General features: G+C 39.5%; 1 protein-coding gene across 3 annotated transcripts in view; it reads left to right on the forward strand.

The window, feature by feature from the left end:
* The first annotated feature begins 1,955 nt into the window (after positions 1-1,955).
* Positions 1,956-24,860, forward strand: part of ERLIN1 (ER lipid raft associated 1) — a 38,445-nt gene continuing 15,540 nt past the window's right edge. Inside the window, exons 1-8 of one of the 3 annotated variants that reach the window (XM_006756560.2) lie at positions 1,956-2,054; positions 2,384-2,506; positions 4,183-4,264; positions 8,262-8,308; positions 10,403-10,464; positions 12,920-13,045; positions 16,459-16,532; positions 22,185-22,243. In XM_006756560.2, the coding sequence (XP_006756623.1) occupies positions 2,394-2,506; positions 4,183-4,264; positions 8,262-8,308; positions 10,403-10,464; positions 12,920-13,045; positions 16,459-16,532; positions 22,185-22,243 (563 nt within the window). In that variant the 5' untranslated portion in view covers positions 1,956-2,054; positions 2,384-2,393. Of the gene's footprint in view, positions 2,073-2,112; positions 2,174-2,383; positions 2,507-4,182; positions 4,265-8,261; positions 8,309-10,402; positions 10,465-12,919; positions 13,046-16,458; positions 16,533-22,184; positions 22,244-24,860 lie in introns of those variants that run through there. The other 2 variants (XM_015559355.1, XM_006756561.2) reach the window with 2 other exon arrangements.

Below are 24,860 nucleotides of genomic sequence, written 5' to 3' on the forward strand. Positions count from 1 at the left end.
TAAAATACTTGTTTTTTAAAAATGTGAAATGCTTTTGTATTATAGACAGTTTTTCACTTTGTGTATTAAATGATTTTTAAATTACTTTTTGATTCTCCTTTCATTAAAATCAGATGAATATTGACGCCCCTAACCCACCCTTGAACAAAGTGTGGGTTAGGGGCGTCAATATCCACACAGTAAAAAATCTGAGTATCACTTTAGCTTCTATAGTTGGCCCCTAACATCTGTGAATTCAGCTAACAGGTTGGGAATGCGAAAATACTGTTTCGAGTCATGGCTGGTTGAATCTGCAGACGTGAAACCACCAAATAAGAACAGCTGACTATTTTTAAAAAACTGTGTACAGGACTTTTGGGCAAGATGGTGGCATAGGTAAACGTGATACTTGCCTCCTCCCACAACCACATCAAAATTTCAGCTAAACTGCAGAACCACCATCATTCAGAACCACCTGAAACCTGGTTGAATGAAGTCCTACAACTAGGGGATGAAAGAAGCCACATCGAGACCGAGACCGGTAGGAGGAGCAGAGATGCAGAATGGGCTGGTGTCCCCCCCCCCCCCCCACCCAGTGTGGTGGGTAAAAATTGGGAAGGATATCTCACCTGCAGAGGTCCCCCTGAGGAGCGAGAGTTCCCAACCCCATACCGAGGGCCATTTGGATATTTATAACGTCATTCACGGGCCACAGAAAATTATCAGCTTAAAAATTAGCCTGCTGTATTTGGTCAAACATTTAACTCACCCCTAATGCCTTGGCAGGGCCAGAACAGATTATTTTGGGGGCCTTATATGGCCTGTGGGCCAGACATTCCCCACCCCTGGTTGATCTGGAACAGACCCAGACAGTCCTAGATAATAAAAGACAAATGAATGGCACAGGTAAAGAAGAGGATAGAATGGTCAGGCGGGGGAGGGGGGGCTGGCTTTAATGACTCGAAGTCTATTTACCCCTTCCCATTTCCCGTTATCACCATTATAACTTTGGACCTGCACTTTCTAACCACTTTGCTTCCCTGCCTCCAATCTCTCTCCACTGTAAACCATTTTATAGACTCACCGGCCCTAAAGCACTGCCCAAGAGGTTACAGAGCCCTCCTACCCTAGCCTACTTGTACAGTTATGGTCCCACTGCTAGCCTTTGAAGGCTTACAGTAACCCTTACTGCCCAACCTACTCTAATTTTTCCTGTGTTCGTTCATCTCATTCCTTTCTCTGCTCTTTAACTTTGTCCTTTTTGTGTTCGGTAACATAAGCACATAATGCCTATTTTAAAAGAACAGAAGAATAGGCAGTAAAAAGAAAGTACGTGTCTATTTTCTAGCCATCCAGTACCCTCTCCCTACAGAAAAGGTGCTTTGAGCCTTTCCAAATCTGGGACTAGCCTACCATCCCACTCCTTTCCATCATAATGGCTTCACAGGAGCTCTAATGCTCCCTGTTCCTTTTCATTTTCCTAGGACCCGTTCCTATTGCTTGGATGGCCATCAAGTCCTCGCTAGGTTAGCTTCGGGCACATTAATAGGTGCTCAGAAAAATACTTGATGAGTGACTATGCAATTAAATTTAATACCTTCCTCTTCAGAACTTCCACTTCCAACAAGTCTGGTTGCTCCTGAATTCAGTGCAGGACCCGTGCATGAAGCATGTGCCTGCCACGTAGGCTTCGGAATAAACCACAAAAAAGACAAACGGAACACGAGTGAGACAGTGGGTTTTTGCACTAGAAGAACTGACCAGTTCCTTGTTCCAGAGGCCCTCTTCTAACTCAGCATCCCCGCTCACTCTAGATCACCGACTTGTTTTCCAGAGCAGGAAACCAGCAGTGCATAGAAAAGAGTCCGCGCACTTTCACGGGAAATCGCGCTGCAGGCAGTCGGAGAATTTTGTCCCCTCCGCTCCCCGTCTCTTGAGTCGCGGGGCGAGCACTGCGTCGGCCTGCGTGCCCGCGCAGCCGCAGAGCGGAGAGAGTGGGCGGGGTCGGCTGTCGGCGGCGGTTGGCCGGGGGAAGCGGCCGCACGGGCGGGGCGGGGGCGATGCGTCACTGATCGGTGAGGCGCGGTGGTGGGGTGGGCCTCCCTTCGGACTCTGCGTCTGGACGCCCCCCCCCGCCCCCTTAGTACCTTCTGCCGCGGGACGGCCACTGGGAGAGGGGGTGTCACGACGTTAAGTGAGCAGGGGCGGCCCGCGGGCCGCTTTGCGCGGAGGGGGGTGTAGGGGGTAAACGGGTCCTGCAAAAAGGAATGAATGAGGAAGAAGGGGCACCAGACTTCCCCGCGCGGCGGGCGGAAGGGAGCCAGTTGTGCGACGCGGAGGGTGGAAACCGGACAGGATAGGCCTGTCTCTCACGGGGCTGGGCGTCCTTTCCTCCCTTGTTCAGGAGAAACAGGATGAATATGACTCAAGTCCGGGTTCTGGTGGCTGCCGTGGTGGGTGTGGTGGTCGCCTTTCTCTATGCCTCCATCCACAAAATCGAGGAAGGACACCTGGCTGTGTACTACAGGTGAGCGGCGTGTGCGGCGGCTCGGGCTGCGCGCGCACTCCCGGCGGAGTTGCCAACCCTGGGGGCCGAGGCAGGCGTTTGCAGAGCACCCTGCAGCTCTTGGACAGTTTTAGTGCTGTGTGTGTTTTGTGCAGAGGTCGAGTCGCTACCTATTCCTTGTAAGCTCAATTTTTACAGGAAAAAGTGAATGAAGGCAGGCAGTGGCCACTCCACCTGTAACTGAAGAGATGGGTAAATTGTTGTAGCCCATACACCTGTACCGGCTTTCAGTTTGAACTTTACATGCTGTTTACAAACGCCGGTCCTATTAGTGATGGTTCTTTACATCTCCCCCTCTCCCTCCTTAAAATCACCTAGTGTCTGGTTTGGGTTTCTAAGGCCAAAACATGACCACCATGACAGTTGTTACATCCCTGGACCTCGGGACACAGAAACAGCATTGACGGACCCCCCTCCTCCCACCTTACCCTTCCTTCCAGGTTGAGGAAAGGAATTGTGTGGGATGTGTTGCTCTCTAGTTGGGCTCCAATGGCTTTTCCTTCAGCATGGTGCCACCAGTTCCTTTTGGCCTAGACACAGAGAGGGTAATCTGGAGAAATTGCGATAATAATGTATTGGAAAGGGCTTCAACTTTTTGCTTGTTTCCATCATCCCCCCAAAATGATATTCCTACTTTTAAATCCATCCTGAGTCTTAGAAACAGTCTTCCCTGTGAAACGCTAGTTTCAAATGCAATTTCAGTGATATGTCTTAGTAGATGAATAACAGGTTAGTTCATATTTCCATCTAGTTCAGCATTGGCTTCCTGGTAGTAAAATCAAGGAAAGAGCTTTTCAACGTGTGACTCTAAAAGAATTAGGGCTATACCTCAAACAGTTCATATTTTCTTAGTTATTTGTTATTAATCCTTTTCATACCTATTTATATTTTCAAATAGAAAGCTGAGTTCTATGAAGTTATTCTTCACTGTGTACAAAAGGACTTCTTTTTAATATTTGTCCCTCAAATGCCTTTTTTTTTCTTATAATTTCCAAGATGTGCTGTCATAGTTCACACATTACATAATTTGGTGAACAAGTCCACAGTTATATTCTCTCTACTTTTAATCTTATTCCCTCACCCTTTATCTTGCTATGCTACTTTTTCATGTTTTTAAAAAATAATCTTTATGCACCAGTATTTTAATTGCCTTTTTATATAGGTAGATTAGAAGCATCTTGAGCCTCTGAAATTTTCTCCTTCCTTGAAAGTTTGTGTTATCTTCTTTTTTAACCTGGTGACTAAATGTATTATGTTTTGAACTGGTTAGTGTTAGTGTTATGCACAATCTAAATAGAGCAACTGAGAGCCATTAGAATTTTTCTACAAGTATTTTTCAGGCTGTTAAAAACCATAGAAAATCCTTTGTAACTGTGAGTAGTGCTGGAAACCCAGAGGTATAGTTTGTTCATCTTATGAAACAAGGTGTAACATCAGCAATTTAATGTGACTTTTTTTACCTTCTTAGCTGGGGCAGATATTTTAGGGGCTAGCAGTTGTTCATCATGTGTAATTCATATTGGTGAGGCTTTAATAAGTCAATAGCATGAGTAAGAGTGAATACTTATTACAGCATTTTAGATTTGGAAAGAGAATTTCTCTCTATCATTTTGTCAATTTGAAACATCTTTTTGCAGGGGAGGAGCTTTACTAACTACCCCCAGTGGACCGGGCTATCACATCATGTTGCCTTTCATTACTACGTTCAGATCTGTGCAGGTAAGTGATTTCTAAGGCAGCCCCGGCACTGGATAGACAGGCGTGACAGGAACAGTTGCCACATTTGTGGGTGGAGATGGGTTTCCTGTTGCTTAATCAATGGCGGTATTTACTTAAATAAGGAGTCAGAGGACAGAGTGCAGGTGTCACAGTGCAGTTTGTGCTCTTGAACCACCTCACTCTCTTGCAGTATGTTAGAAGGAAGAGCTCAGCCACTTGGAAGAACAGACTTCTCACGTGTGTAGTGGTATGCAGCAGGTGTTCTGTTGCTGCTGTCAAAATAAAAGCAGGTCTTTAGCACACAACTAGAAAAACAAACCAGTGATTACTGGTTTAGAACCGTGTTTGGTTTCCATAGGGGCAAGCTCCTGGACTACTGTTAACATGGAGGATCTGAATTTTTATACACAGCTTTTCTGCCTCACATTTTTGCCTGGGGACATTAAGCACAATTTTATGTGGAATGTTTTATTTTGATAGCATTTCAGAATATTTGAAGTAGCATCTTATCATTGAGAACAGTGTCTTGGTCGTGGGAAATAGTAAAATATCTTTTGACATAAGATGATAAAATAGGATTAGATTGTGACTGCTTTATCAGTATGATCATAAATCTACGGATTCAGAAGTTTGTCTACCATCTGCTAATTTTTTAGGACTGAGGAAAATGTATTATAGTTAATCTTGGAATTTAACACATTGGGTACCGCATAGAAATCTCTAAGACATACACCAGGGACTGCACGTTTTTGGCCAAACTGCATGTTATTTAAATCATCATAATGCAATAATTATAACATTTTTATTTACAAAAACAATTAAACAATTAAAGTTCCTAGTACTTTTTTAACGTATGGTAACATTTTCCTCTATGAAGAGGGACCAAACAAAATTTACATAAGTATCTGGATTCGCTCCTTTTTCCATGGGTGTGAAATACGAGAACACTCGTGAGCGGTCCTTAGCAGATGGCACGCGAAACACGCGAAAACTCCTGAGCGGTATGAAATGTGTTAAATCTAGTCTTCTTGATAAGTGAGAGTTTCATTATAATACTTAAATCTTCCAGGTTTCCTTCCAAGTTATTTTTCAGTGGCTTAGGGCAAGAATTTGTATCTGTTGAAGTGAAATGTGTTCTTCCTTTAGCTGGACTGATTTCCATATTTTCTCTATTTTATTCACTCTTGCCTTCATTCATGCTGTCACCTCTTCTCTCATCTTTCCCTTCATTTCTTCTTTCCTGTCTAAATCTTGCCAGCCTTCTTAAGGCTTATCGCAAATCCCTCTTTTAATCTATAGCTCTGAAAGTCTGAACTATAAATTTTGGACTTTGGTCTTATTTCTTTTAGTAATATTGTCTTGTTTGTTCTCTAAGTTTTTGTGTGTATTTTCTTTCCAGAAAATCTCCAAGTTTCTTGAAGGCAGGGGTTGTAACCCATTTATATTTCTGACCTTTCTACTTGTGAACATTGTTAAATTGAGCAGTAGGGTGTAGTGAACACATGGGGTCAGAAACCTGGAGACTTCAGTTCTGGCTCTAACACCAATTAATTATATGACTTTGCAAAAATCACTTCACTACTGTAGACTTCAGCTATTCCTTTGTGAAAGAAGGAGTTTTAATTACATGATCTCACCAACAGCCTAAACAGTTTATGATGATGTTATCAATGTCAGCATCACACCCTTAGAGATTAGGGTATTTTGTAGGTCTGTTCAAAGCCAAGCAAATCTGTCTCTGCCTTCTTGGAGCTTAGCATGTTGAGTCACACTGATGCAGAGATATATAGAAGAGATACAGATAATAAACATTAAATAGGTTTTAGAGTTTAATTGCAGATATAACAAATACAATATATAGTTTGTATACAAGTATACAGACAATCCTCGGGTTATGTCGGACTCGACGACGTACGTCTTTTTGTGGTTACGTCGCCATCTCCCATTTATTTATAAAAAAAAAGTTCCATCATTTCAACATATGTACAAATGTGCTTTATGGTTTTTATTTATTTACTACAAGTAAAGGTCAGGAATTGTTATCTTTTAAATATTTTTTACTGTTTCACTTCATTACTGCTATGTATGTGCTCCATGTGAGTGATGTAGATGCTTATATAGGTGGGTTCTGAGTTACAGCAAAAATCGCGTTACGTCGTGCCGTAGGAACGGATCTCCGATGTAACCCGGGGATCTACTGTATTTATATATTGCAATAAACTATCATACTTAATGGAAATGAAATTAGTAAAGAGATTTCCATGTCAGCGATACACTTTGAATTTACAAAAAAATTAAATGGTGGAGCCAGTGTCACTTAAGAGGAATGTTTTTTTTAAATACGTGAAGCAGTAACATTCTAGGAAAAAATTATATTAATAAAACCCTTTTTAAAAATTGTTCTTATTCAAATGAGACATGAAATATTTACTTTTATGAAATTTTGGAACACATTAGAAGATATAGCCTTCTGTGTTGGTATAGAATATGACTAATCTTTTGAAGGAAATACAGTTATATTGAGCTCATCTCTTCAACTTTTCTCTATCTACCTAGAACCTGTCACTATGTTTACCATCACCCTATTTTTCAACCCCTGAATTAAACTCAATTCTCTTCCTTTCTGGAATTTTATATGCAACCAGTTTTTTAATCCTTTCTGTATGATGACTCCTGGACTGACAGCTTTTAATTTCCACGCCCTTTACTAAATCAGCCTAAATAAATTAATACTTTAGCTTCCCAGCTGATTTTCTTGCCTCTAAATATGATGGATACTGAGATTGGCATCACATATGAGCAAAGGAATTAAAGAAAAACATATTTTTGAAAGGTTTATTTTGTGGCTGTATATAAGATAGATTAGGGAGGGCTCAAGCCCCTCCCTCCTTTGAACATGCAGGGCTCTCTACCTAATATCACCATGTTCACTTCTTAGAAAATCAACTTTCATCTATATCGCCCCTTCTGCTGCAGGCAAGCCAATCTGCTTCCTGTCACTTGTACTAGTATGTACAGTTTGTTCTCAACTGTGTATATTTGAATAGGATATTTATTGAACCTAAAATGTTCCTCTGCCTCGTCTGTTCTTATTCTTCCCCCTGTAGACCTGAGTTATAAATACTTCACTTCAGAGAGCTTTTCAACCTGTCACTTTACTCTCTGCCATTTAATACCTAACAATTCCGTTTATACGCTGTTTTATACCTGTTATAGATTGCTTTGTAAGGATTTTATCTCCTGTGTTGGATAGTGAGCTCTTTGGAAACAGGGACTATACTTCCTTTCTCCTTTGTATTCCATAAAGTAATATATGGCTGAGTCCTTCATACGGTGCAGTGTGTCTAGAATACACTCACTAGGTATTCACCTATTGGAGGCCTTAGAGTGCAATAGAGAATCACTATGGATGCAAACAGAGGAGCAAAGTAAATAAATACCAGATTGTTGGAAGGAAGCACCGCTGGTGGTGGCAGTTCTGTTAAGAAGGAAATTGAACAGACCATTTGAGAAATTACTAGGGCCTAAACTGAAATATTGACTACATCTTCAGAGAAAAAGATTGCTTTTCAGTTCAAGGGTACCTTTGAGTTGTATGCATAAAATAGTTATCTTTTATTTTCGTCATAAGCAGTAATATTAGCAGTGGAATCAAAGTTCAGAGCACAAGCCCCCGTAGTAGTATCCTTGTGGGAAAGCCATGTAGTTTGTAATCCCAGGCCAGCTCTAGGCAAATCAGGGACTCTGAGAGGTTGAACATTGAAGCTTTCCTAGTGCATCCTGATTCAAACATTAACTGTAAAATATTTTGTCTCAAAACTTTCATGTCTGCTCGGATACAAAAAGAAATTACTTGGATAGCCAATCTTTGGTGACTAAACTGTAATGGAGCGCTCCTGTATTTACCTCTCAGTGCTTCTCCAGAGGTTTCCCCTCTGGGACTCGTAGTTCTTTGACAATATGTGTCCTGAGTATTGAGATTTTTTTTCCTCCCCAGACAACACTACAAACTGATGAAGTTAAAAATGTGCCTTGTGGAACAAGGTAAGCTTTCCCCTCACTAACCAACCTCCCTTTAGTTCAGATGGAGTTTCTGTTCATGAGCTGTAATCAGGTAAACATCTTTCAAATGGCAGGAAAGTAACTCCAGGAGTTTTCTGGGCATTATATGAGGAGGTCCTGTCTCCAGCAGGAGGTTTTTATCTTAGGAGTCATTAGGGTGTTATTGAAAAGAACCAGCAGACCTAACTTCATACATATATCAGCACTGCCACGTCTGCTTTATTGAGTTTTGTTTTTTTAACTAGACTTTATTTTTTAGTGCACTTTTAGGTTCATAGCTAAATTGAGCGGAAAGAACAGAGTTTACATATACTCCTTGCTGCCACACATGCCTTCATTGACTTTGCTAAGCTTAGTTGCCTCATTTGTAAAAATCAGGTAATAAGACCTACCTTGCAGTTATACCAAGGGACAGAATTAGTGTATATGAAGTGCCTAACCCAGCACTTGATCCAGAGTAAGTACTCAATAACAGATAGTTTAAAATGAAATCGTCTCACCTGTCGTCTGTAGTATTAACCCTTTGCGGTAGTATTAAATTTGGACATGGGTGTCATACTGGTCGGAATTAATTTCCATTGAAAGAGCAGTGATACATAACATGCAAGATTATGAAGGATAAACAAGATTTATTAATTCTTTTTTGGAACTATGTCACTACTAGTAGAATCACTACAAACGTTATCACTTTCTACATCAGAGTCAGTATTCAAGGTGCCAAAACAAAATTCTTCATTGTTACTTTCAGATTCGCAGTACACTTCTTTCGGTAACTTTCTTTTTGCCATTTTGGAGTATTATTTTGAAATATCTTCACAAGCGAGAATGCCTAATTACAGTTAAACGTAATTTGTACTTTCAAATTTCAGCAAGTATCACAATTACCTGGAGGGCTTGTTAAAACCCACATCTAGAGTTTCTGATTCAGTAGGTCTGGAATGAGGCCTGAGAATTTGCATTTCTAGCACAAGTTCTCAGGTGATGTAATGCTATTTCTGATTTTAGGACCTTTGAAAATCGCTACACTAAAGAGTTTTAAGGAAAGAAAGGCAAGCAAGGCATATATTATTTCTAGAATATAATCAGTACATTGAATTGTATCAAAAGAATAATGTAAAATTGAAGGTATTTTTTAAATGCTTTTATTTTAAATGACTAAAATATTTATTATAAGCCTATATAAAAGAGGCTTTGACATCAGTGGAAGGACACATGCTTTTTAAAAGGGAGCAAATTTCCTGTGTTTTACGTTATTTGATAAGTTCTCGCTAGGTCTGTCTGTCAATTTTTTTTTATGGATTCCCTTTAGAGATGACTCAAAATTGGCAGCTAGTGAGATTTTTGGTAAATTTCATGTTAATCTTTTTGCTTTCCTATCTTTTTCAGGTTTTTGGTTTTTTTTTTTTTTTTTTTTTTTAGTGAGCATGTATTACTCTTTTCTTGGGGGGCGGTGTCATTGTAAGTTGGTAGGAAGGCTTAGTTGTTTGGTTTCAAAATCTCTAATTTCATGTACCTCAAGTTGAAGTTCACATGTCCCTCATTGTAGCCCAGGAAGTATAGGAACCACTAATTAACAAGACCTATCTTTCTAGTGTGTCAGTTTTACTTGAGGAGCAAATTTTTTTTATACAAGAATAAATATGGATAAAATATAAAAACTCTTCGATTAATTATTAAGATAAAGCAGGAAACCCAAAGGATTTTACAGTGTGGCTGGCCTTCACACCTCTTGAGGAACCATTTTACTTGGTTTCTTGATGGAAGACTTTGAGAAGAGCACTGCATTATCTGTTGGCCAGGTAATAAGGGCAAAGTACTAAGTAGCTTTAGGTTATAGGTTTGGTCTTCATGTGAGCTGAATTGATCACAACAGTTACAGAGGTGAATCTTTGTTATGAGAGGAACTAGGTGAGTGTGTAGGGTTATTTGAGTAGTGATTAGTGGAGTCATTTCAATCAGTAATATATGTTTTTAGATTTTCCTTCTAAATTTCTATCTTGTGGGATATGTTTGATAATCTGGGATTATAATAGAATTTGTGTTTGGCTCATGCTTTTTCCTTTTTTTTTTCTTTAGTGGTGGGGTCATGATCTATATTGATCGAATAGAAGTGGTTAATATGTTGGCCCCTTATGCAGGTATGGTATTCATCTGTTCTGTTGTTTTAAAGTTATAATCAGAGTATTTATAACTGAGAGATTCCCTGAAGAATAGAAAGGTACCTTTAAAGTTTTATGACCTCATTTATTTATATATGTATAGAAAAATAATCACTGGAATAGTTTCCATTTCGAGAGAATGTTGGCAGAAATGGGTTATAAGTTCTAGACAGAGTTGACTTTTCTGCAACTGTATGGGTTACTCTTTGTTTTTAAAGACAAGACAGTCATTGATTATTTCTAGAATTTCTAGAAAGTAGCATTTTATCCAGTCAGGATGAGAGATCATTTTCATGCATGCTAAAAACCTATAATTGATTAAGTCCTAGGCCACATTGATTTGTGACCATAGAAAAATCTTTCCTGGTTGTGAGTTATGCTATTACTTGCAAAGCAATCTGAAAGTCCTCGTTGTGGGGAAAACATTTTCTTGGTAAAAGTTGAAAACCTAGAGATGGAGTGGGTACTATTAAAAATGTAAGAACATCTGTCTTTGTTTGGTTTGAACCCTCCCCCCAATTTTTTTTTGTAGCAGAAAACACATAAAATAAGTCATCTTAGCCATTTTTTAAGTGTACAGCTCAGTGGTATTAAATACATTCAGATTGTTGAACAACCGTCACCAACTCTATCTTGATAACTCTTCATTTTGCAAAATGAAACTCTATAAACATTGAACAATAATTCCCATTTCCCCTTCTCTTCAGCCCCTGGTAATTACCAATGTCCTTTTTAAGGTTGAATAATATTCCATTGTATGTATATACCACATTTTGTATATCCATTCATCCATCAATGGACATTTGGGTTGCCTTTAAGTTTTAGCTGTTATGAATAATCTATGAACATGGATGTACGTCAGTCTCTTTTAGTGGAAAGATCTGCCATTCTACCTTTATCCTTATTATTAAAGTTGGCATGCCCAGTATGTACAGGAGACTGTATTTGTCGAAAACAATTTTAAAAGGTGAAGTTAGAACCTTTTCCCTAAGGAGTTTTTATTTTTCTTAAGAAGACAATGCCAAATATATATTGGAATGTAAGGTCATGCTAAATTTCATGTCACTGGATCAGGCACAAATAGCAAAAGGATTTCATGCCAGAGAACAGGCTGTATTACTGCCAAGTGAATTTGGATTCTGTTTTTCAGTGATTAAGTATTTTCATTGTCCTTTTCCATCTACTTTCCCTGGCAACAAATCAGTGGGATGAATTGTGATTGGAAAAATAGAAGAAAGGGAGATTGCTTTTCTCTAGCCAAAGATAAAGAGGAAACTATAGGTTCACCAGTTCATTTAGAAATGACCAAGCAAATGAATTAGTCAACAAATATTTATTGGTGGCGTATCTATCAAGGAAAGGCTAGTGGAGCAAGTCCTTGGGTCTGAACAGAGAAAGCAGCATGTGTTGTTGTTGTTGTTTTTATTTTTCACTTTTCAATTACAGTTAATGAACAGTATTAGTTTCAGGTTTACAACCCAGTGATTAGACATTTATATACATTACAAAGTGATCACTGCGATAAATCTAGTTCCCATTTGACATCATACATAGTTAATAAAATATTGACTATATTCCCTATGCTGTACTTCACATCCCGATGATTATTCTGTAATTGCCAATTTGTACTTCTTAATTCCTTCACCTTTCTCACCCATCCTCCAACCCCCATGTTTGAATAGTAAAGCACAGGTTCAGCTATGGTCTAGTACAGTCGTGGGCAAACTATGGCCTGCGGGCCGGATTCGGCCCGTTTGAAATGAATAAAACTAAAAAAAAAAAAAGACCGTACCCTTTTATGTAATGATGTTTACTTTGAATTTATATTAGTTCGCACAAACACTCCATCCATGCTTTTGTTCCGGCCCTCCGGTCCAGTTTAAGAACCCATTGTGGCCCTCGAGTCAAAAGGTTTGCCCACCCCTGGTCTAGTAGGTGCCCTTAAGCACATTTCTGAAATGCTCTGTTTCTCAGTTTCCTCAGTTAGATTTTTTGTAATAATTAAATTCTAATATATGTAAATTGCCTGGCATAAAGCCTGGCCCAGTGTTTGCTTCTTTCCCTTCTAGCCTGGTATCTTTTTTAACAGCCTTTAAATACTGCCTTTTTGAAAATGGCCTTCTGCAGCTGCTTCCTTCTTTTATTCCCACTGTTCCTCAATTAGTTAAGGCCCTCTATACCTCTTAGCTAAACTTTTGCTTTGTAGTAATTGCTTTACACTTTCCTGCCTCTGATCTTTGTGCTTCCCAATTCATCTTCATACTGCTGCCAAAGTACAAATCTGATTGTGTCATGCCTTATACCTCTAAGATATGTATACTCTTCTTAGTATGGAATTCGAAGTTTGCCTACTAGAATTATAATATCAGTGTAACTTTTACCTTGGCTGAATTAGGAGATACATGAATAAACATGGATTGTACCTCTCCTTCAGTGTTTGATATTGTGAGGAACTACACTGCCGACTATGACAAGACCTTAATCTTCAATAAAATCCACCATGAACTGAACCAGTTTTGCAGCGCCCACACACTTCAAGAAGTTTACATTGAATTGTTTGGTAAGTATCTTATTTGTTTTGAATATGTAAGTAACCAATTGGAAATCTTGTTCAACTTGTTTATGGATGCTATAACAAAATTAGTAAACATGCTATTTGAGCATGTCTTCTGAATTTAAAATAGAGCAATTGTCTTTAAAATATTCTTTATCTTAAGCTTAAATTTCTTATGATTAATTAGTTGCTCAGACAAGCTATTTTAAGAATGACGAAATTAGTGCACTGAGGAGGTGGACCCTTAGCCCGGCCTGTGCCCTCTCATGGTCCAGGACCCCTCTGGGGGAGTGGCCCTAAGCAGGCGGACATCTCTCTTGCAATCTGGGATCCCTCGCTCCTTACCTCTGGGTTTGCTGCTCCTTAGTGCTGCTGTGGAGGCCAGAGAGGCTCCCGCCACCACTGCTGTGCTCGCCAGCTGTGAGCCCAGCTTCGGGCTGAGCACTGCTCCCCCTGTGGGAGTGCACTGACCACCAGAGGGCAGCTCCTGCATTGAGCATCTGCCCCCTGGTGGTCAGTGCACGTCAGGCCTGGGCAGGGAACCCTCATTTCCCCCCATCACTGGTTCTGCCCCCAGTCCAGGCCTGATGCTCTGGCCCAGGCATCAGGCCTGGGCAGGGGACCCCCAGACCCCTCCGATTGCTGGCTCTGCCCCTGGCCCAGGCCTGATGCCTCTGGCTGAGGATTCGGGCCTGGGCAGGGAACCCCCCTACCCCCCCCATCACCGGCTCTGCTCTTGCCCAGGCCTGATGCCTTGGCCAGAGGCGTAGACCCCCATCACCCTCCGATCACCTGATCGGCCCCTTGCCCAGGCCTGACGCCTTCCAGGACACCCCGGGGGGTGTCAGAGAGCCGGTTGCAGCCTGATCCTGCAGGCCAGGACGGGTGACTCCACTGGTGCACGAGTTCACGCACCGGGCCTCTAGTTTAAATATATAGTTAAGTCAAAACATATATATCACATATAATGTATATTTTGCACAATTATATATGAATGACATATAAATTATATATGAATATGTAATTAAATCAAAACAAATGACCAGAAAAGGATGCAAACTGAACAGCATTTTTCCAGGCAGACGGCACTACCCTGTGTCATGTTGCGGCCCACCTGCCGGAGCTGGAGCCGGGGCGCAGGGGACGCGGGCGCAGGGGAGGAACCTTGCTCACAGCTCCAGGACCATCTTGTGAAATCTCTGCGCTCACCTGAGAGTGAGCCCTGGGCCCTCCTCCGGAAGAGGGGAGCCAGAAACCATGACCTGGGCAGTGGGGTGCTCACGGCTCCTGGGGGCCATTGTTTCAGGGCCGCTGAGCGGACAGAGCAAGGAAACATGTGTGAACATGTGTGTGTGCAAGTCTGTCCACACCCCTCTCTACACATTTCTATATGACAGCTCTGTCTAAAGGTAACCATGAGACGCGTGCTGTCTTTCGCTGTAACCCACAGCCCGTGTCGTTCTAGCGTCCGCTCCTTGCTTCCTGCACCTTCCACCCCGACAGGGAGAACTGGGACTCAGGCCCTTTGCTGCCATGGCTTCCTGGCCCATCTGACTCCAGGAGACACGCAGAGGGTCACGGAATCGCTCACTCGTGCCCTCATGACGAACAACCTCATCTGCGGACGCAAGGACCTACGGACCAGATCCTCTCCGGCTGTGCTCCCCACCCTTCCTGACGCCGCGGCCCTTTCATACAGTTCCTCATGTTGTGACCCAACCATAAAATTATTTTTGTTGCTACTTCATAACTAATGTTGCTGCTGTTATGAATCGTAATGTAAATATCTGATATGCAGGATGGTCTTAGGCGACCCCTCTGAAAGGGTCGTTCGACTGCCAAAGGGTTCACAACCCACAGGTTAAGAACCGCTGCGTTATATAGTTGTACTCTCAGCTAAGATGCATTAACAGCAAAACAATAAGGCACATGGTTGAAGTCTGAAGGAAACCAGGCACAAGCTTTCAAGAGTGTTCTCCCAGTGGAGTCAAGTAGCATACACTTATTTACTCCAGCACAGAATTGCGACAAGTGTGAAAACATTGTCTACTTAGGGAAGCTCATTAGAGACTCACTGCCCAGGATTTTTATTGGGGGCTGGTCATATAGGCACCCTCTGCATGGTATATATCAAAATTCTGGACTCCCAGAAGGAAAGCAGGTATTTGGCATAAACCACATTATTTGTATGAACAATTTAGGTACAGTGAGTTATTCTTATCAATTATGGGGTTGATGGAAATCCTCTCTAAGTCCCAGTTCCCAGGTGACAAGCCAAGGCTAACTTGCAAACAGGTTTTTCTAAGGATAGCAGCTTCAGGCCTCCTACATTTACTCTTTTTCTGCATAAATTACCTTTTTTGTTCATTCTCGCCTGAGAATATTTTTTTCCCATTGATTTTGGGCGACAGAGTGGAAGAGGAAGAGAAAGAAAGAGAGAGAGGGAGAAACATCAATGTGAGAGAGACATAGCAATCGATGGCCTTTCGCATGCCCACCTGCACCTGCAATCTGGATACATGCCCTTGACTGGGAATCAAACCCAAGACCCTTTGGTGTGCCGGCCAGCGCTCTAACTATTTAGCAACACTGCCCAGGGCTGCACAAATAACTTTTCATTTATAACAGTGAAAGCTCTGACCAGTGATTGGGTTGTTGCTGTTGGCTCCTTACTTCTTCCTGGAATTCTTAGTGAATTTCTTAGAAGCAGGCATAGGGATGGTTAATCAGTTTGGAAATCTACCAGTTGATTCATCAATGATTGACAACTATTGGGATGGTGTCTGAGAAAACTGTTCTGTCCTGATTTGTCACATCACCCATCTTTATAATAATGGTGAATGTACCGTTGAGGTGGATCCAAAATTCATGAGTTATAAGGCCAAATGAAGTGTGACATGTCTGTTGCCCATTTTTGTGGGCTTCAAAGACCTTCCTCTGAGCCATTCCACCCACCTTGTTCTCTCTATTTTTAAATCCAACGTAATAGGCAGAGGTCCATGGAAATGAAATTTAGTTATTTGGATGTTTGGGGTAAAGATTGAAGGAAAAAATTTTTTTAAATGAGAAGCAGGACATGTGTTAATTTAAAACAATGAATTGATATTAGCGACCTAGATTCTCTATTTATTGGATCAACTTAATTTCTTTGATAATTCCTCACACTTTCTCCCACACAAAAGGAAATCTCTCTCTCTCTCTCGCTGTCTCTCCCTCCCTCCCTCCCTCTCTCTCTCTCTCTCTTTCTAAAATCAATGAAATTTGCTTATATATATGTATATATGTGAAGCACTTTAAGCTCTATGAAACAATAGTACCATGGGAACTTTAGATCTAATAATTGGTTTTGTTTCAATATTAAGACAATGTAAAAAAAAAATTTTGAGTGTCATGAGAGTTGTTTTTGGCTTCAAAAACAGATCAAATAGATGAAAACCTGAAGCAAGCTCTGCAGAAAGATTTAAATGTCATGGCACCAGGCCTCACCATACAGGTAAGCCTTTTTCCTAGAGAAATTATCTGGGAATTTTGAGAGCTTTGAATTTAAAGGTCCTTTTATCATACTGTTTATTCTGCAATTATTTAGTTGAAGTGCTATAGTGAGTTACAGAATACCTTTCTCAGTTTGACTTTAGGTCTCTGCCAAAATAAAATACTCTTATAGCTAATCATGAATTCCTAGAGGGAACAGATAAGCTGAGGCTCTTACAAGGAAATTAAATACACATACTGATAGTGTGAGGCATTACTAAGTTACAGTAATGGTTATAAATCAGTGTAAGAGTATCCCTTATGAAAGGAATTTCAAGTATAAGATTTGGACAATAATTCTACACAAAGTAGATGTCCTGAAGCATTCATTGACAGGGAAATTGATTGGGTTATTGCTATAAGAGTTTAAGAGAACATTTCAGGAGAGTCTGCCTAGAAATGACTGTGATTGAGTTGGGATTTTAGGTATGTCTGGAATAATAGGACTTATAGGGGGAAAAGGAGTAAAGAAAGTATTTCAAGTGGGTGGAATGCCCTGAGTAAAGAAAGGCAAGGTAGCAGCTGAAATTAATGGTGGTGGTAGCGGCAGTGGTGGCAGTGGCGGCAGCAGCAACAGCATTGGGAGATAGAATGGTGAGAGGCTATATGCCTGCTTTTTGTAGTCAGTAATTTTTTAGATTTAATTGAAATCCATTAGTGGATTCTAAAATCAGTTTTAATGGGTCATGACCAGCATGTTAAGTAAAATGGAATTAAATAGGAAAATAAATCAGTTAATGCCATGTAGTAAGTTTAAGTCATTCTATAAAATTTTTGTGTTATGTTAAGTATGTGGGTAGGTTTTTGTATTGAGTTTCACTGTAAAATGTGTTTTTGCTGTGGTCATATCATGGTCAATAACATTTGAAAGTCTTGGTTCTGGATCTGGATTACCCGAGAAGTGGTAATATGGCTTCTCCAATGTCATTTCTCAGAGTTACTAGGAGATCAATTGATCATGTGCTGAACGTTACTGCAGCTAAAGATGAAGCTTTGTTTGGCGTCACATGTCTCAAGTGTCTGTCTCATTGCTACTGAGAGTGTGCATTCACTTTTGCGTGATCGTGTGTTATCACATAAACAAGACCGGAAAGATGGCTAGCGTTTTTCCTATCCTCATTCATATTGCGCCATTATCTCTGATGGGTGCCTGAGGGGAAGCCACCAAAGTTAAGAGGTCATTTGAAATGTCCAGAGTTAACTGCAAAATTCTCTTGGTTGTACATTCAGTTGTGGCTGGAGTAGCTTTTCAGGTTTAAAGATAATAAATGTGAATATCACAGAGTCTTAGATTCTGCCCAGTTTGTTACTTGGAGATGTAGCTCATTCTTTTTAACAGCTGCCTAGAATTTCTTGTCATTATTATATAACCACTAGAGGCCTGGTGCACGACATTCATGCACTGGAGGAGGGGGTCCCTCAGCCCAGGCTGTGCCCTCGGCAGGTGGACATCCCCCGAGGGGTCCTTAGTGCTGCTGTGGAGGCGGGAGAGGCTCCTGCCACCGCTGCTGTGCTCGCCAGCCATGAGCCCAGCTTCTGGCTGAGTGGCGCTCTTCCTGTGGGAGTGCACTGACCACCAGGGGGCAGCTCCTGCATTGAGCATCTGCTCCCTGGTGGTCATTGTGTGTCATAGCGACCAGTCATTCTACCATCCAGTCAATTTGCATACTAGGGTTTTATTATATAGGATTTCCCTGTTCTCCCCCCCCCCTTTTTTTGCTGCTAGTAAACAATAATGTAGGGAACATTCTTGACACATCTCCTTATATGTAAAAATTATCTTTCAATTGGCTGTACAATTCTACATTCTTACCAGTAGTATGTGTGAATACTTATTTGTCTACAACTCATTAGATTTGAAGCAGTCAGATGTTATTTTTGCTAAATGGCTGATAGATTTGAAGTTATCTCTCTCTTCGATTTGCATTTCCTTAGTTATTAAATGAGTTCTTACTGATTTGTTAGTAAAACTTTGTATATTCTGGATATTTTGTACACATGTTATACAGTATGTTGTAAAATATTAGATATTAGGAAAAAGATGAATAATAAAGTGAAATTAACCACTAATCTTACTATGCAGAGATAAGAGTTTGTTGTATCTTTCCAGATTCTTCTTAATAAGCATATTGTTTATAAGTATAAATAATGTTAAACTAAAGTAGAATTATGCCATAGCTGTTTTTTTCACTAGCATATATATAAACATCTTTTCAAGTCAAAAATAGATTTGCTGCATTATCTCTTTTAATGGTTTTATTTAATTAATCTCCATGGCTTCCAATTTTTACTACTATATGCATCTTTAATGACCAAGCTTATAAATACATCTTTTAAAATTCTTTCCTTAGGATAAGTTCTTAAATATAGGATTGACAGGTCAAAGTGTATGCCCTGTTTGGCACTTTTTGATACATAATGCCAAATTGCCTTTCAGTAAAACTAGCAGCTTATAATCTCTCATCAGCAGTGTTAGCTGAAATTTCTGCCAGAGGAGTTTCATTATTGATATGGTGTATAAGTTTTAAAATTGGGAGCATAGGTCCCAGTCATTGTGTCTCAGTGGTTGAGCATCGACCCATAGGCTTATCCCCAATAGAGGGCATGCAGGAGGCAGCTGATCAGTGATTCTCATCATTGATGTTTCTCTCTCTCTCCCTCTCCCTTCCTGTCTCTGAAATCAAGAAAAATATAAATAAATAAAATTGGGAGCATAGTTTATGGCTTTTATGTAAACACATCATCATTTTTGTTTCTTTTAGAATTTCTGATCTAGGTTAGAAACTCATATGCCAAATTAAATTCATACTCATGAATTTAATGAGTCTTAATGCTGTTAAATATGTAGTCCTTTTTCTAAGCATTGATGTATGCAAATGATTCTTGGTGAATTCACCATCTTTACTAATTTTTTGGTTAATTTCCTTAGGGTGAGATGTGTGTGTATGTGTGTGTTAAAAACATTTAACATGAGTTCTACCCTCTTAACAAATTTTTAATACATTATTATTGACTATAAGTAAAATGTTGTACAGCAGATCTCAAGAACTATTTATCTTGCTTGACTGAAACTTTATAAATTTCCTTAGATCTTTTTAGTTACATAATTATGCCAAAAAAAACTTGATTTTGCCTTCCACAATCTAGTATTTCCCAGTCCCCAAATCATGCTATTTTAATTCTTTACGTAACACTTCTAATGATCTGAAATTCTCTTGTTCATTTATTGGCTTTTTGTTGTTGTCTGATGTGTTTTCTCCTCCTTAAATTTTAAATTTCATGAGAGCAGTCTTGCCTTGTTTATTGATGTATCCAGGGTGCCTAGATCAGCAGCACTTGGCACAGACTAGGTACCCAATTATTATTTGTTGTTAAATGAATATTCTCTGTAACAATCGCTATTTTAATTTTCCCTTCTCATTTTTCTTGAACAACTACTATGGCAAATTAGAGTGGTGAAAAATAACAACCTTGATGTTTATTTAGTGGTGTGACTATATTATATGCTGACTTTTGGTTTAAAATACATGTTTATAACCCAGGGGTCAGTTTCAACAGATAAATTTATTTCATCAGTTTGTGGGGTTGTTTTTCTCCTTACTCCATCTGTATGTTAATTTTGGTCAGTGTCTTTGGATATGTTTTTATTTTTAATTCTTTTAAAATATGTATACACACACACATACTTTATTTCAGAGATGAAGAAGGAAAGAGAGATGGAAACATCAGTGATGAGAGAGAATCATTGATCTGCTATCTCCTGCACACCCCCTACTGGGGATCGAGCCCTTGACCAGAATTGAACCCAGGACCCCTTAGTCCACAGGTCGACGCTCTATCCACTGAGCAAAACAAGCTAGGGATTTTTTTTTAATTTCTTAAATCTCATAATGCAACTTATTCATGGTATCTGTTGCAAGTCTTTACAATTTCACGTATTTGAAAATGACAAGGTTTCCCAAGATTGGCAAGCATGTAGCATGTTCTTCAGCCTCATATAGCAAGATAGACATCTATAGAAAACAGTTCTATTTTATGCTTCTTTTTGTAAGACTGAAAAGATAAATAGCTAGTTTCTTACTCAAATGCAATATGACAATGCTTTTCTTTGAATCATATTAAAATGTATTGGAAGTCATCAGTATTTCTGATAATCACATGGTGAAATCTGGCATCTCTCACCAATTCTGGTTCTAAATTTTTGCCTTCTGGATATCTCCATGAGTTGTTCCTTATGGTCTTACAGGCCTCACCTTCAGCTTGTAATGAGTGTTTTCACCACAGTACCCAGTTTCTTAAGCCATTTCACTCTAATTTTTGTAGTAAGTTATGATAGTTCTCAAAATTATGTGCAGATTTGACTGTTCACTTTCACATAAGGGAGGCTATGTTGCTTAAACACTGTAAAAAGTCTTTTTTCAAATGCCTTAAAAGAAGGGCATCTGTTTAAAGTCTTTGTTGCTTAAAAGTTTAGCGAGTTTAATAAGTAAATGAATGAATGAGTGAATAAGGAAGGAAGGGAAGGGAAGGGGAAGGAGGAAAAAGAAGGGAAAGGAAGGGGAGGGAAGGGAAAACAAAGGGAAGGGGGGTGGGGGGCGGGAAGAAGCCCTAGCCAGTGGCCCAGTTGGTTGGGCACTGTCCCATGCATTGAAAGGTTGCAAGTTTGATTCCTGCACATGCCTTGTTTCCAGCTTGATCCCTGGTAGGGGACGAGCAGGAGGGAGCCGGTTGATGTTTGGCTTTCACATCGATGTTTCTCTCCCCTTCTCCCTCTCTCTCTAAAAATCAGTTTTAAAAAAAGTAAAAGTTTAACGAATTTTCAGAGGAAAATTAACTTTCAGATCAGCAAAGTGTTTTGTGTATGCTTGCAGTGTAGGAGGGAGTGAGGGATGTTTAACTAGTAAAACCAAAATGTGGTGAGAGATCAAGTCCTATATGTCGAAAAGTCAGCCTTGAAAAACTACTCTTCCCAAGTATGTCAAAGTACACTGGTTAGGAAAACAAAGTTTCTAGCAAAAAGTGTCTACAAAGTGAGATTCTAGGAAGCATATAAGCTATTAATTGGTATTTGTTTTCCTTCTTTCTTGGCTGTTTATAGCCAGTACTGAGTGATTGCTGGTTTAGAAAGTGGTAAATTTATTTACTACTCACTGTGTTAAGTTGCATGTACCCACCTGGGTTTTTTGTTTTCATTTTTGTTTTTGGTTGTTTTCTACTTAACAATTTAAATCTGGGAATTTTACCTGTCTTTTATTTCTTTGGTTTGCAAATTGGAAAATGAACCAAAATATCCAACTAAAGAGCTTTGTGAAAAGTCTTTTAAGAGAGAACTTTTTCCCACAGAAGTTTATTTCCTCAACTGGTAGAATGGTTTTCCTGTAGTCAGGCTTTTGTTTGTTTGTTTGTTTGTTTTTAACAAGAAGCAGCTTATCCTTGATTATTGGTGTGATGCTGAAAAGTAGATTTTTCTTGTGGGATCCCCACGGGTGTTAGTAGGCAGCTAGCCATGTCGTAGTTGTTTTGTTAGTCTCACTTGAGAAGCTCTGCTATAGAAGATTTAGTTTGAAGATTAATTTTTCAAATATACTTTGGCTTTTTCACTTTTATTTTTTAGGCTGTGCGTGTTACAAAACCCAAAATCCCAGAAGCCATAAGAAGAAATTTTGAGTTAATGTGAGTAATGTGCATGGGATCCCAATATTTTATTTAGGGCTGTCTACATATTAATATACCAGTCTGAAGGAAATGTCTGTGTGAGATATTACACTCTGGGGTGTGTTATGTGTTTATATTCCATACTTTAATTCTAGTAATACAGTCAAACCTCGGTTCTCGAACATCTCCCATCTTGAACAATTTTGGTTCACAGAAGATGTCTCAGTTGTCAACCCAACAACCCTTTCATGATCAGTTACTCATCTCTTAGGCAACAAAGGAGAGAATGTGCAATTTTGGGTCAATTTACCGCTAAACCTCCTGTTAACATCTCAGGAAATTGTGCTGTGAATATTTTCATGTTTTTTGCTTTTGTGGCTGCTTATTATTAAACACATACAGTAAGTCACCATGGGTCCTAAGAAATTAAGTGATAGCAGCAAAGTGAAAAGGAAAGTTGTGAGAACATGGCAGAGTTTTAAAAAGACATAATTACAAAGCATGATGGAAGTGTTTGCATGTCTGATCTGTATATTTCATTTCATTTCTGTTAAATTTTCATTTACATTTCATGTCCTTTTTGTTTTTATAGTATTTACTTATAGCTTAAACAGTACCTTTGACATGTACTGTATGTATGTAGCAAAGATTAAAACAGAATCATTGAGGGTCTGGAACAGATTAATTCAATTTACATTATTTCTACTGGTAAAAAATATTTTGGTTTTCTAACGAATCTCTTCTTGAACAGCCTTCTGGAACGAATTAAGTTCCAGAACCGAGGTTCCACCGTATTGCCTATTCTAGTGTCCTAATTCCCCCTAGACTCTTACTAGTTTTCTCTCTATGGACATTTTAGGAGCAGCTTCAGTGACTAAGGGTGCAGATGACTGTAGAACTATGGCTGGAAACCTAAGGAGCTATAATTGTGTTGTGAATAATACCTTGAATTAAGTATTAATAGGGGAGAAAGAGAGTTCTAGCTGTTAAGGTTGAAGAGAATGCCTACATTTGTTACTGTGTTATAATGATAAGAATAGACTCCTTATTGGCATAAGGTTTGGTTTGTAAATGGTTGTGTATCTAAATTTAGACCTGGGTCTTTATAATTTGCCCCTTGGAAAGCTTTTCCTGAGTTGACTCCTGAGTATTATTTTCTTTTTTATGTGTCCACGGCTGGGTGTGACAAGTTACTTGCTTGACATGAAATTAGTTTCTAAGCATTTTTAGAAGATTCTTTTTAGAGGAATACTTACCGTAGTCAAAATGGCAATATTTTTCTCATACGACAGTACCGAGAATAAGTCTAGAAATTTTGGCTGACATGTTAAGAGGAAAAATATGAAATGCTGGAAAAGTAACTTTGTAAAAGTTAGGAATACAACAGATATATAAATACAAGGGGTCCAACATGTAATAATACTAGTACTTTATGGAGTGATATACTTCTAAGTCCTATTATTCCTCAGTCTTTTATTATGTAGAGTTTTATTTTCCCTTTTTTCATTGTAGAAAAGGAACTCTTTTTAAAAAACTGTAAAGCATTGCCCGGCCGGTATTGCTCAGTGGTTGAGCATCGACCTATGAACCAGGAGGTCATGGTTCAGTTCTGGTCAGGGCACATGCCCAGGTTGCTGGCTCAGGAGGCAGCTGATCAGTGATTCTCTCTCATCATTGATGTTTCTATCTTTTTCTCCCTCTCCCTTCCTCTCTGAAACCAATAAAAATATATTTTAGAAAAACAAAAAATACTGTAAAGTACAGAGTGCCATGCTGAATAGATCATGGGTCTGATCCATTCATAGAAAAAAATATTTATTGAAGGCTCAGTATGGTGTTAGGCTTCAATATGGTGGCTTCTGGTGATGGAAAGATAAATACTATGTGTTCTCTGCTCTCAAATTCCTCCTAGTATCCAGTATGTCATTTTATGTCTTCATTAGTGTTGGCAGGAGGAAAGGCGAGAGCTTTGGGTAAATGTTTTGGGGAAATCATTGGAGTTACTTTTCAGATAATTCTGGATCTGTCCTAATTTTATAGACTATTGGATTTCCAGAATTAAAGCCATCTTGAGATCATCCAAGCTAATCGCTCACCTAATAGTAATTTTTAAAATATCATTCCTGCCATGTGGTCACCCAATTGCCACTTGTGCATACTTTTAGAGATAGGCTAGCCATTTCTATTATTAGAAAACTCGGATTCTTAGAAAAATTTTTCTTACATTGAGCCCCAGTTCACCACCTAGTAAAAACTGCCATCTAGTTATACAGCAAATAAGGCCACTGCACAAGGGTGTATGCCTGAGGAGGTACTGAAATCCAGCCCCGTTCTACTTGCAAAACCATGCACCCTTTAAGGACTACATCTACCCAGAAGTTGGTGCCTTTTGCTAATTGGCCCAGAGATGCTGTATGGCAGCGGTTCTCAACCTGTGGATCGCAACCCCTTTGGGGGTCGAACGACCCTTTCACAGGGGTCACCTAAAACCATCAGAAAACACATATATAATTACATATTGTTTTTGTGATTAATCACTATGCTTTAATTATGTTCAAATTGTAACAATGAAATTGGGGGTCACCACAACATGAGGAACTGTATTAAAGGGTCGCGGCATTAGGAAGGTTGAGAC

Source organism: Myotis davidii, unplaced genomic scaffold (assembly GCF_000327345.1).
Source record: "Myotis davidii unplaced genomic scaffold, ASM32734v1 scaffold332, whole genome shotgun sequence".
Classification (NCBI taxonomy): Eukaryota; Metazoa; Chordata; class Mammalia; order Chiroptera; family Vespertilionidae; genus Myotis; species Myotis davidii.